Consider the following 13,982-nt stretch of genomic DNA (forward strand, 5'->3'; position numbering starts at 1 on the left):
TCTGCAACCCACTACCTATTTGGTAGGTAACAAGCTTTGAATATAATTTGGAAAACAGAGTAAAAGCTTTGCTAAGCCCGAGTTTCAGTAGCATATATGTCTCTGACTTCCTGTTCTTCCTTTGTTCCCTAGCGATTAAGCTTGCTGCTATGTAAGAGAGGAATTACTAATGAAAGCGCTTCAGAATCCCAGTTAGTCCCTGTGATTAGGATCTTTTCTTCTAACATATGGTGAAACAACGAACCATGATTGTGGTTTCAAATCTAAAAAATTATACTATTTGTTCATTCCTGAAACCTGAAGCAAGCATCTGGTGGTTAGAGCTTCCAGAAATAACAGAAAGAAATGGAAGGAGACAAAAAGCACCTAAGCGCTCAAGGGTGCAAGCATGGAGATGAGATTAAGCACGGCTTAAGTTAGTCCTTTCTATTAAAGGGAGGGGAGCCAAGGAGGTGGCTCCATGGACCTCTGAGGACCTGAGTTCCAACTCCCAGGGTGCACATAAAGCTGAGTAAGGCAGCAGGGATCTGTGAGCCAAGCACACCTACAATGAGATGGGAGATGGGGAGAGGAGCAACCTCAGAAGCTTGGGGCCAGTAAACTGGCTGTGCATCACCAACAATAAAGAGAACCTGCCTTTAACTCCTTAGAAGGCAAGAGCTGATATGCGAGGCTGTTCTGTGACCTCCACATGGGTGCTCCATACATGTGCTATGGCAAGAGCTGATACCCGAGGCTGTTCTGTGACCTCCACATGGGTGCTCCATACATGTGCTGATACCCGAGGCTGTTCTGTGACCTCCACATGGGTGCTCCATACATGTGCTATGGCAAGAGCTGATACCCGAGGCTGTTCTGTGACCTCCACATGGGTGCTCCATACATGTGCTGATACCTGAGGCTGTTCTCTGACCTCCACATGGGTGCTCCATACATGTGCTGATACCTGAGGCTGTTCTCTGACCTCCACATGGGTGCTCCATACATGTGCTAATGATCATGTGCACCCTGACGCGCACACACACAAGCATGCACATGCATATGCAATACTCATGAATTGTGTTTCTTTTTTTTCTTTTATGAATTCTACTTTCTTTTATGCAGGAAATAGAAACCATGCCCTAGGCTTAAGTGTCTCTTCCTTTTTGCCTAATCTTACAACTAGAAATAATCTATATTTAGCATTCCTCATCAGGAAAAAGAAATATGTTTTGACTGTTTCCTTATCTCTATCACATGTGAGCTCAGAAGCATCCCAGTTTCCACTTTCCACCCACTATTAGTTTCATGCATTTTCTTTCTTAAAATTATATTTTCTACATTAAACGTCTGTCCCATTTTTTTCACATTTTATTTTAGGATTATTCTGGCTCACACTTTCCATTTCCAGACAACACTGGGCAAAGAATTTCAAATAAAGATGTGCTGTTCGTTTTGTGATGGTATTCATTTGAACAAGTATTGAATGAGGTTCATTTTTTTAAAAAATTGGGGTAGTGTAATAGTCTTCTGGCATTGCCATGAGAAAACACCACCAAATGGGTGTCCTAAACACCAGAAATTTTTCCTTTGTAATTCTTGAGTCCAATAACAAGGTGTCAGCAATTCTTCTGGAAGCTTCTCTGGCTCACAGACAGCTGGCTGCTTCCGGAGGGTGTCCTCACATGGCCTTCCCTCTGTGCCTGCAGATTCTTTGCTATCTCTTCATCCTCCTATGGGGACACCAGTCATCCTGGGCTACGCCCTTATGACTTGATTTAACCTGAATTACCTTTACTTTAAAAGACGTTTAAGACAGTCACCCTGTGTGTTGAGGCTTCAGCTCGTGAATTTGGAGTAAATGCACTTCACAACAGGTAGCAATGCAGCTTGTCAAATATTTTTTTTTCTTTTTTAATATCTTCCCTTTTGGAAGAGAAGAAAATCTCAAGAAAGAGTGTGATCAAAGTCATATTTCACGTGAAAGTTGTTTGGAATGCAATGTATAGCTTCTGTGAATCCTATGGGTAAGGATAGCATTTACGAGTCAATAAATTAATAAAGTTGCCACCATTAGCTGCTGCTTTGCACTACCACATAGAACACTTTTGCACTTATCAAAGGCAGAGACACATAGGTGGTACAGTCTTCCTTGGGGCATCACTTAATGTTCAATGACAGCATTTACAACATCTTATTTTTAGTGCATTTAACTATGGTTTGCCTCATGTAGCAAATCAAAATATATAATCTATATTTCAATTATAGTTAAAGAAGGGTGATTGATTTATTCATATATGATAAGTGTCAGTTTTAATAGTTGGGACATAATTTTTAAAAAAGTATGAGTATATATTTCATGGAGTATATATACTGTAAAAAATATTATTTTGTATTTACCTAGAATTCCAATTTAACTGTGGGTTCTGTGGGATTTATTGTATGGTTGGTTGTTTTTCTGGCAAACTTACATTAAAGATTTAATCTTTTAGGGGTATGAAGTCTGTGTGTGTGTGTGTGTGTGTGTGTGTGTAGTGTGTGTGTGTGTGTCTGTGTGTGTGTGTCTGTGTGTGTGTGTCTGTGTGTGTGTGTCTGTGTGTGTAGAGGGGTTCATCAGTTAAGAATGTTTGCTGCTCTGCCAGAGGACCAAAGTTCAATTCACAGCATCCATTTCTGGCCACTCACAACCATCTGTAACTCCAGCTATAAGGTACAGGAAAGCCTCAGCTGGCCTCAACAATCACCCTCACACACATGGCACACACAGAAAACACACACACATACACACAAAAAAAAGAGAAAAGAAGAATGACTCCCTCTCTCCTGCCCTCATTCCCAGTTAGATTGCTTTCACTTATTTCATAAATGTGATTTCCTGCTCTTTATTCGATGACTTTTAAGAGATCTCTGCCCTAAAGCACAGAAACCCTGACCTTGGGCTCCTGTCTAAGCTACTACAATATATCACATTAAATATTAAAATTAGTTATGTACCCAACACTCCAGCTGAAGTATTTATGCCTCTCTGGCAACATTACACCATGCTGTCTGTATGATTGCACTAGCAGACTTCAAATACTATCAGTTGGTCCTCTCTGAACACTAGGCTGCTCACTCACTTGAAAAAACCAGAGGATTGGATTCAAAGTGTTTTTCCCAAGGGTCCTAACAATTCCTCTCCGGGCTTCTCTGAAATGAGGATTTCTCTAATTCTCCCATTTACCTTATGAAATCTAAATTGTTTCTATTTCAAATTAATCCTTTTTCTCTTGAAGTTTATAGTGCTTCGATTGTTAAATAATTAAAGATTATAGTACTCAGAAATTTCACCTCTAAAAGATAACTTTGCCAACCCTAAATTCATCAAGGGTGAAAGAAAGTACACAGATTGTTTTTTCCTCCGCTCCTCCCCCACAGTCCCTTTAACACAGATTTCCTGCAGATCGCGAGCTCAGATGCTGTGCGCATGAAAGTGCTGAGGATGTTGAAACAATCCCACCGTGGCGGGTTCTGACTGATGGAAATAATTTTGCTGAGAACTGAAGCCATCGCCCGGGTTTGAGCCAGACAGCTTCTGGTTCTCTACCGCCATCTAGTGGCGACATGGTCATACACAGCTGCCACAACGTGGTAGTTCTGAGCTAAGATTTTAAAATATTGCTATAAATCAAATGGATGAATTGTTTTATTCTTGTCACCACAGTAAAGGGGGATTTACAGAGTCTTTCAACAGATAATATGTGATAAATGTTAATAAAAGTGAAATAGGACACAATGACAGACGTTAGCATTTAAACGGTATAAATGTGTGCAATTTAATCCCTTTATGATGTTCAGATGTAAACTTGAGCGATGAAGGGAAAAAATGCAATGTACTCTCACGTGTGAAAAATATAAAAGTTTTCCTACGTCCTCTGCTCTTGTATTGTGGTAAAGATTATTTATGAAATAACGTTATCAAAGCTGAGGAAAAGCAGCAAAATAATGTTCTCCTAAATGTGGAGTTGGGAAGGCTGCTCAGCGTGTTTAACCGTTTGTCTTCAATTAGAGTTGAGCTTTAGACTCATTATTACTTATAAACGTAATGCAGTGCTTAATGAGTGTTGAATAATATTTAGTTTTTAATGTCCTATAATCTGGAACTTTCTCCAAATGGCATAATACTGTGTTTAATTGTGTGAATCTAAAGTAAAAATAAATTTCTCTAATGAATAAAATAAAATCTTTCCAAAGTAATACTTTTCCCCCATTAAAGCTATTTTTCCTGAATAACAATTAAGGGGGGGTGGAATTCTAATGTTTTCACATTCCCCAGTTCTCTTTTCTATTTTAATTTAAAGTGCCAACATTATTATCAAGTGCTTAGGGATTGCAAACAAGAGATATTTAAATGGGATGCCTGTGTCTTAATATACTTGTGAGCCAACTGAGAAATATCCTATTTCTTTTCAGGGTGGGAAAATCCCTATACGGTGGACGGCCCCAGAAGCTATTGCCTACAGAAAATTCTCTTCAGCAAGTGATGCCTGGAGCTATGGCATTGTCATGTGGGAGGTGATGTCCTATGGAGAGAGACCATATTGGGAAATGTCCAACCAGGATGTAAGTGCATGGACTGCAAGCACAATGCCTTTGGGTGGGAAAGTCCTCAACAGGGTGAGCTGGGCTTTGTTCCTTGCCTGATATACATCTTCTCTAGGACACTCTCACTGTTCTAGGGCAGCAAGACAATGCTTACCTACAGTTAAACAAAAGAGAGGGTAATGTTGACTTCTTACTCATTTCTTCCACGGAGCAGTACAGTGAAGCACTGCAAAATCCATATCAGCCTATGATAGATAACACTGAGAAGAAGAGAGAACGCTTTCAGGCGATGCACTATCAGTGGATGTCATCTCTCAAGGTTCTTTTGAGATGCATAATCTTTTCTCCAATCTCTCTTTTAGTTTGTCGTGGGTGTTTTTTTTTTTGTTCTGTTTTATCTGTAGCAATTACATTTGTGGTTGATAGCATTACAGAACCGAACAGTTCATACACTCAGCCTCTATGATCTGCCCACAGTCATAGAGACAGCATTCAGAATTACAGATATTCCAACGATGCAAGTGCGGGCAAGGTCAGAGCAGACAATGTATTCTCTCACCAGTGCCTCATCTCAGAAGCCAGGTTTGTCTAATTAGCTTGCCTTCTTCAATGCCCCCTGAGGGGTTCTAAAGCTATAGTGATGGGGAAGGAGCACTGGTGTGATTTTGACCGTCCTCACATGCAAAGACAGCTATGTGACTGTAGTCATTCCTAAACACACACAGAGCATAGCCACGGCAGCATCACATTCCCTTGTTCCTGTTTAAAGCTTACAACCTCCCGACAAACCCCTATACCTCACTACACACTACAGTACACAGTACACTACACACTACACTACACACTACAGTACACACTACAGAGTATTCACATTTCACAAGATTTGCTTTGTTTTGTTTGTTGAGATGAGACAGGGTCTCTCTATGTAACTCTGGCTGTCCTGCAACTCACTTTGCGTAGCCTGGGCTAACCTGAATCCAACTCAAGAGATCTTCCTGCCTCTATTTCCCAAATGCTGACATTTCATATGCAGGCATAAACTTGGTTAGATTTTGGGCACAGTTGATACTTCTGCTGACATGGAGTGTGACTTTTGCAGCTGGTTCTTACTTTGTTGTGTGGGTATGCGCTGACTGATCATGGGGAATACCTATAAAGCAGCAGTGATAAGGTCACATGAACTTCACAGTCATTATTCTCCAAGGCACAACATCAAACTCAAAGCCACATTAGCAGGGTCCCCCAGAACATCTGGAACATCTGGTCTTACACACAGAATGTGCTGCGCCAGCAACCTCTGTGACATACTCAGCATTGGAGCATTCTAGAGCTGTGTCATTTGGCTAGAATCCTCTATTCCCCGGAGGAGTTTTGTCTAATGGACCTCACAGCTCTTCGTGTTACCCTGTCACTGTGTGTGTGTGTGTGTGTGTGTGTGTGTGTGTGTGTGAGAGAGAGAGAGAGAGAGAGAGAGAGAGAGAGAGAGAGGGAGGGAGGGAGGAAGAGAGAGAGAGAGAGAGAGTAGCACGTGTCAGTTCATCAAAGCCTTTCCTGAACTTCCTGATGTTAAATTCCCAAACCGGAAATTTGACCCTTCACTCTCAGGACTTCCACTGTGAGTTGTGGTTTTGTTTTATTTTTAATGCTTATTTGTACTTCTTTTTTTAAAAAAAAAACAGCTAGCTAATATCTTTTTTTTTTTTTTTTTTTTGGTTTTTCGACACAGGGTTTCTCTGTAGCTTTGGCCACCACCGCCCGGTTTAGCTGATATCTTGTAAGCCCTAAATTCAGTCACAGTAATACCTGCTTTATTCTAAACCTAAATGTTGCTCATGTACATATTCTATTTGAACAGAAATAAGCCGTGCAAGCAAATCTCTAGAATCAAGTCCTCTTCAGCACCACGTCTAGAGACACATGGTAATAACTTGAATGACTTGTTCAAAAATTTAGATTGTAGCCATAGTGAACTTTTAGAACAAATCACAGCTGGAGAAAGCAAGGAATAACTGTGACTTCTATTTTGCTTTGTTTGCTATTCATGCAGCTTCCACTTTGGGGTTAGTAATCTCCTGCCCTTAAGAAGTTTATGTTTTAACAGTTAAGAGAGAGACTGGAAATAAAATAAATAAGCAAAAAATACAATATACGGCTTGACACTACTGGGCGTGAAACAAAAGAGGAAGACTGGGTTTATTTCATAAAACACTTTCATAAAAGTCATCCACTTATGTTAATAAAGATCATAATTAATCCTTTTTATTCGACATTAGAGAGAGTCATTCTAATAAAATTAGACCAAGAGAAAGAGCAATTTCCTGCATCTCTTGATCCCTAAATTTTCTTTCCTCTTGGGACACATTGCAGTCACAGGCTCAGGAAGCATGACCATGATGATGTGGACTGTGACTCAATTATGCAGACTACTTAAGCTTTGAAAGTGCCTCAGGTTCGCGACTAAATAAGATGAGAAAGAAACGTGTTGGGTTCTTGTTTGATGTGCCTTCTAATAGCAAGAGGCTGTGATTTTGTCTCTGAAGAGACACCGGTGGTACTTACTCCAGCAAAGAAAGATCCATGTTCTCCCTTTGCTAGTGTCGGACTCTCCCTCTCTGCAGAGGTGCCAAAGCATGGGCAGAGCTTTCGTAGCGCAGATCAGGTACAAGTGAGGATGCCAGACCACAAGACAGATTGCCGAGGAGGACAGTTTCTGTGGAGAATGGCCCAAATGTGCCATTTCAGCTCAGACAACCAGGTAAATTGTTCTTAATTGTTGCCTAGAGTAGTCCAGACCCTGTTGTCAGCCTCTCCCTGCCTGGATCATACCAACAGTTCACCCAGCAGTTCTGGCCATAGATCTTGATGATCAGCCTCCAAGATGACCGTTTAGAGAGTGATTTTGTTTATTAAGCCTCATTTGGCTGCCTGGATTCTATCTGGAACAGGAGAAAATCCTACAGCCAGGAATCATCTTTGTTCTCGGCATCAGGATGAACTTTTCTCCCCACAAAACCAAACTGGGGTCTCAGTCACTGTGGCTTCACTGTCCTTGTGGGTGACAAAAGAATACTCAAGAAAGAATCCGAGAACAGGGAAGGGAAAAGTGGGGCTAGAGATGGGGAGACGAATCTTGAAGCCTTCTGATCAACACATTACCAGATGATAGCAGAGTGAGCTAAAATCTTTTATGTGTTTCCTGAATGCCTTCTGCTGCTACAGGAATGGGAGCTGGAATTCTGTTTAGCAAAACATATTGAAAGTTATCATATCTGTGATGGATCCCATAACCAGAATTTCCATTTAGACGAAGAATTAGCTTAGTCAAAATTTCCTGACTACTCTGTGCAAGTGCTGTCTATTCCCTTCTTGTTCTGAAGTCCTTATTCATTGGGTCAAGATATAATTTTACATTTGACCATTTCCAACCAAGCTACTTTCTAAAAAAAGTGATGAGGCAGGGAATAAAAGTCTAACTATGTTGTTCTGTTTCAATATTCTATATGCTTTTACCGCATTTTGGTGAGTTTTACAGAGCTGTGGGCACAGTTCAAATTGAACGTTACAATGTTTTATGATTGTTAATGAGCTTAGGAAATTTCAGACAGTTTTTAGGAAATAGTTTTTCTATTCTGCAGACTATGGTGTATTTTATTACAATGAACAATTCTGAGTCTGCAGAATCTGTGTTAGTGAATAATATAATGAGTTTCCCAAAGGTCAGTGGAATTGTACATTAGGGAAGGGAAATGAGAAAAAAAGGCAGAATGCATAGAACTATCCCATAAAAAAATAACAAAATATAATAGCTAGTGCCAGGTGCTGAGGCGTTCAGCAAGCACTTATTAAACATGTGTCAATCACCAGACCAGGTGTGCATGTGGGCCAAGGATGAGGAAAAGGAAAATCAATCCTCCACTGTGTTAAATGAAATAAACAAGAAGCAGAAAGACAGATGATGAGCTCTCCCACACAAGAAAGTGAAAGATGATCACACAGTGCTAATGAGTGGAACAATACTTAGCTAGGCTCTAGGAAGGAGAGCTAAGCGGTACATGCGAGAACATCAAGCAGCAAGTTCCAAGTACCCAAACACATGCAGGTCAGAGAAACAAGGGCTAGTGTTCCATGTAAACACCTAGGAAACTGGTGATTACATACTTTGGGTTTGAGGGGTTTGTTTGGTTTGGTTTGTTTTTTTGAGACATGGTTTCTCTATGTAGCCCTGTAGCTGTTCTTGGACTAGCTCTGTCGACCAGGGGGCCATCAAATTCAGAGGTCTGCATGCCTCTGCCTCCCGAGGGCTGGGCTGGAGGTGTGTGCCATCATGCCTGGCTTGACTACATATTTTGTAAAGAACTAGATGAAAGCACTTTGATACCCAGAGCCAAGAAATGACAAATAGCTACAGCGACAGGGCTGTTAACTGTGCTGACTGAACACTACCCACCATGCACCTGGATGGAATTCTCACTATATTCCATAAACACAAAAGAATGAACGGGACATATTTCTCACTTGGGGAATCCATTGTTTTGGTGTAGAGATGAAGTCCTAATACAAATCCTACACCCAGACCAGTTAGAATGACCTATACCAAGGACATATGCTGTACTTTTTTTTAATGTAATAAAACATTGTATGACTACAATATAGTGATTTCAAATATACCCGGAAAGCATGCAAACTATGCTTTCTTATTATTAATGAAAGAAACCTGACACAAGCTATCTTGAACAAAAGATTTTTTTTTTAAAATCACAAAACAGCAGGTCACATAGCACATTGAATCTGTGCATGCAGGGTTTAGTGTTGGCCTGAGTTTCTAGACTTTCTCTCGAATTACTCCATTCTTTGCTGTCTTGTACTATGGAACTCAGAATTCCAGCCTAGAAGGAGTAGTATAATGAACCCTTTCTCAAATTCTGAAGGCAATCCAATGTTAGTGAAGACTCTGGCTAGCTCTGTAAGGCCTCTGTTCAACCCCAACCTAAAGCTCCCTCAGGGAAGTGAATGCAGTGGTTAACCACACCAACCTTCTCCATTCCAAGGAGATGGAGCACTGTGATTGCAAAGCTTCCGATAGTCGGATGGAATGAGAGGAGGAATCCAAGTTGAAAGTAGTTGCGCAGCCAGAAGATGTATGAGGTTTTTCTGTTTGCTTGTCTAGTTTCATTTCTGTTCATCTCTTTGAGATATTTGTCAAGAGCAACATTATTGTAGTCTCGCCTTTGTGAGACACCAAATGTTAATAGGGTTTTCGTGATTTTTTTCACATTTAACCTGCATTTATTCTCTAGGCCCATGGATAAGGCATGGCTCACAATGACTATCACAGAAAGGAAAATGCCCAATACAGCAGTGACACAAGATTGCTAGGGTATCATGCCCTGGGGAAGATCATGGAGGCAAAATGAGTAATGGGACTCAAGAAACCTCGTCCCCCATGGTTTTGTGGTGTGATGCATCAAATCTTGAACTATATAACTCTAAGTGTATGTACCTACCAATCCCCATGCCCACGTGATCAAGAACCAAGGTACTCTAGCTCTGGTCACTGAAAAGGATCAGAAAATGGCACTATCAACCATGTCTGACCTTTTCTCATTCTCCACGATGAAGTAACAGAGATGGTACTGGCCATGTTACTACTTCTAAATTGATACCTGCAGTCCTAGCTAACTGAATGGCACTTTTGTGTTGTAAGGAGGGCCGCTTGTTGGTTTCCAGCCACCCAGCTAGCTTAGACCCAAAATAATCACACAGAAACTGTATTAATTGAAACACTGCTTGGCCCATTAGCTCTAGCTTTTGATTGGCTAACACTTATATCTATTAATCTGTGTAACGCCATGTAGCAGTGGCTTACCAGTAAAGTTTCTGCATGTCTGACTCTGGCAGCTCCATGTCATCTCTCTGACTCTGCGTTCTTTCCCCCAGCTCTCAGCCTAGCTTTCCCTGCCTACTTAAGTTCTGTTTTGCTATAGGTCCAAAGCAGTTTCTTTATTCATTAATGGTAATCACAGTACACAGAGGGGATTCCTACATCACTTTTGCTTCTAGCTTAGGTGAACATGGACTCCCCTGGCAGGTCTTACTCTTCTGTGTCCAAATGTGCTCCACTGTCAACCACAGTGAGGCAGTGACTAGCCACATACCTGACGTGAGATATTACAGGTTAAAATGTTGATTTTAGATGATGATACTGAGAAAGTGACTTCTTGGCTTGAGGTAAGAGTGATCTGAGATATGTTTTAATTTGATAGATCCTCAGAAAGAGGATAGTCTCATACAAGATCTGATCACTTGCAAAGCTCCCCTGAAACTAACTACAGTAAATAAGTAAGTGAGTAAGGCAATCAATCAATCATAGTCAGCTACAATGCTTAGAGATAATTTTCTTGTAGCCAGGGTAGAAGTGGTATTCCAAGATAATAACAGGACAAATTGAAAAGACTAGTAGACCTGCAGGGTCTCCCGCAATCAGCAGCATCAGTATTTGTGTGTGTGTGGGGGGGGTCTATTCTGAACACTGGAGTTGATGCTTACCAGCAGTACAAGCCTCTACATACTAGATTCCAGTAGCAATCCCCTACTGAAATAACAACAACAACAACAAAAGTCTATGGTTAGTGACTTGTCAGAGGTGGAGGACAAAATTACCTCCAGTTAAGAACTACTAATAAAATAGCTAGGAAGTTCGGAGTTACAATCCAAGGCCCATGGCTGACTGAACACTTAGGCAAGCAGATTAAGCTTTTTGGTATAGCATTTCTTGGAGTTTAAAATAACCAGCTGCAGACATTGAAGAAACAAAAGATAACTCATATTTACCACTTGCTACATATAAATCTATCATGACTAGTAAAAGCCTGGATTTTATGGATTTGATAGAAATCACCTATTTTTGTTAGACACAGATTTTTTTTATGTATTTTAAGTATCGAATTTTATTGGTCCATTAAGATATCAAACCACAAATACATGAAGAACATTGTGATAACAGGATAAATATTAAAAACAAACAATAATTTAAAACATGAGAAGGGGGCTGGAGAGATGGCTCAGTGGTTAAGAGCACTGGCTGCTCTTCCAGAGGTCTTGAGTTCAATTCCCAGCAACTATATGGTGGCTCAGAACCATCTGTAATGAGATCTGGCGCCCTCTTCTGGCATGCAGGCATATATGCATGCAGAATGTTGTATATATGATAAAAAAAAATGAGAAGACTGAATCTTTACCTGTCAATGTGAACCTTGTGTTTAAAGCAACAAAATTTCCTACTTAGAACTAGAAATCAGGGTGCTGAAGAGAAGGCGAACAGAAAACAACAACTTTAGATGATTAGCTCATTGAAACTTCAAGGTAATTCTCTTGGGTGGATGCCATTATTGTCCCCATTTCTAGGTAAGAGAAGTGGAGCTTAGAAAGGACCAGTCATCGACCCAGGTTATTGAGGAACCATGAAATTGAATTTTATGTCCCTTCTTAATCCAGAGTGCCTGCTTTTGCTGCTAATCTGTAAAGCAGACATTCAGGATTCCAAGGAGTCCACATTCCACCACAGCTCTACCTAATGAGGCCAAAGCATCGTTAATTATGCATGCTACCCCATTACACAGAAGTGTTTGCTTGCGGTGGGGGGGGGGGATGCAGACTGACCTATCACTGTTGAGAAATGGAAAGCCTCCTTGAGGCTTTTTGGACCTCGATGTTAAAATTTTATGAAATGTTCTCTCTTGTTGCTACGTTTCTTACAAACAATTTAGTCAAATTTTCATGAATGACAGAACTATCCCATCGCCTGAAACATTTCTCAGGTAGATTGAAGGTGGGGGGATGTCTAGCTGCTTTAAAGCATGTGAAGTTTATCTTTCATTTTCGTAAGGTAGGTCAAGGTAATGTATGTTATTTTGAGCCAAATCCAAAATCATTGTAATTTACTACATAATGAGAATCCATTGTGGGTGAGCAAGCTCCAAAGATGACACCAAGGGCACCACACTTCTTCACGCTTGTACCAGGTAATGAGCTTCATGGGACTGGGGGAAGGGGATCAAAATGTGAACAGCAGGAAATAACCAAACCCACAGAGTCAGTAGGTGGGGAAAAGGCCAGCTTTGTTTAAATGAGACGCGGCTTCAGTAGCAGTAATGATCTGACTGCCAGACTAAGAAGAAAAGCCTTGAAGCAGAGCAGAAGAAGCCTCCTGGGTGAGCTATCACTTAGGCTTTGCCACGAAACTCATCTCTTTTCCTCAGAGGAAAGACATCAGGGAACAAGGAAACATCACTTGAGGCCACAAGAAGCATAAGGCTACCGCAGTGGTTGGGTTTTTCCTCCTCGCTTTAGAAAAGCTTTGTGTAATAATAATGACTTTCCCTGTACGTGACTTTCTGATGTACACTGCTCACTAGATGGGGGGACATGGGATGCATCTTCCAGGTCTTTATTTTTGGAAGTGGTGTGGTGGAAAACATCTTTCAGAAATTGAAGAAAGAAGTATGTTTCCTGTATTTCCTGATTGCCCTCCTAATTCTATAACCCTTCTCAGCTAGGGGTCAGCACCGCAGCCAAGACTGGAGGATGGCCAGAATTCACTTTCCTAGACATGCAGTGTGGTTTTATGACTCAAGCAGTCCAGTCCATTTCAATTTTTTTCTCTGATTAGATTTTCCAAACTCAACTGTGTTATGTAATGGTCTCTGTGTAATGACCTGTGTACGATACAGTAAATTGCTAAAAACCCATTCCTATTATTTCAACCTTCCATTTTACAGAGGGGATTTTTGCCTTGATTTGAATATGTATTCTACTGAAGCAATTTTCAAAATGGTCTTCATCTTCTCAGCTTTTCGGTAATTTACACTCTTGGTGCACGGGCATTTGGTTGATAGACACCATTTTAACTAAATGAACACTAATTGTACCTGCAGGATGGATGCCTGCTTCAGAAACAAGAATAATAGGGAATAAAAAAAAAAAACCCTCAATGACTCATCATTGCTAAACAATTCAGTCAGTAAAGTAAGTAGAGGAAACCAGTAACTTGTTACCACAACCATGGAAGTTTTAAAAAAGAAATATAGTTTTTATTTTCTAACTACATGATCAGAAAACCAGATATCCTACAGCATCTAAAGTGTTTTTACACACACACACACATGCATGCAGAATCAGCTACACCCTTGATTTCAACTCAAAAGAAATGTATTTGCCATTTTTGGTTGTCAGAATTTTTATTTTTGTTCCCTGGGGTCATTTACACAGAGTTTACTTTAAAGTTTCCTTTCCGTCTGTGCTCAGCTACTTGTTCACAGACTTTAAATGGTTTTTGTGGGCCCAGGAACTGTAATATTAAAAGTTGCCCAATATGTTTCTGAATTCAAAATAAGGTTCTGAAGAAAAAAAGTTTACTTTTC

At 40.5% G+C, this 13,982-nt stretch overlaps 1 protein-coding gene across 1 annotated transcript in view; it reads left to right on the forward strand.

Annotated features, from left to right (window-relative positions):
- The window catches only part of LOC121465269 (ephrin type-A receptor 6), a 919,159-nt gene that overhangs the window by 874,604 nt on the left and 30,573 nt on the right, over positions 1–13,982 (forward strand). The window contains exon 15 of the mRNA XM_041678454.1: positions 4,432–4,581. Within this exon, the coding sequence (XP_041534388.1) occupies positions 4,432–4,581 (150 nt within the window). The remainder of the gene's footprint in view (positions 1–4,431; positions 4,582–13,982) is intronic.

This window comes from Microtus oregoni, unplaced genomic scaffold (assembly GCF_018167655.1).
Source record: "Microtus oregoni isolate MIOR12 unplaced genomic scaffold, Mior012 000030F_ref0000283, whole genome shotgun sequence".
Lineage (NCBI taxonomy): Eukaryota > Metazoa > Chordata > Mammalia > Rodentia > Cricetidae > Microtus > Microtus oregoni.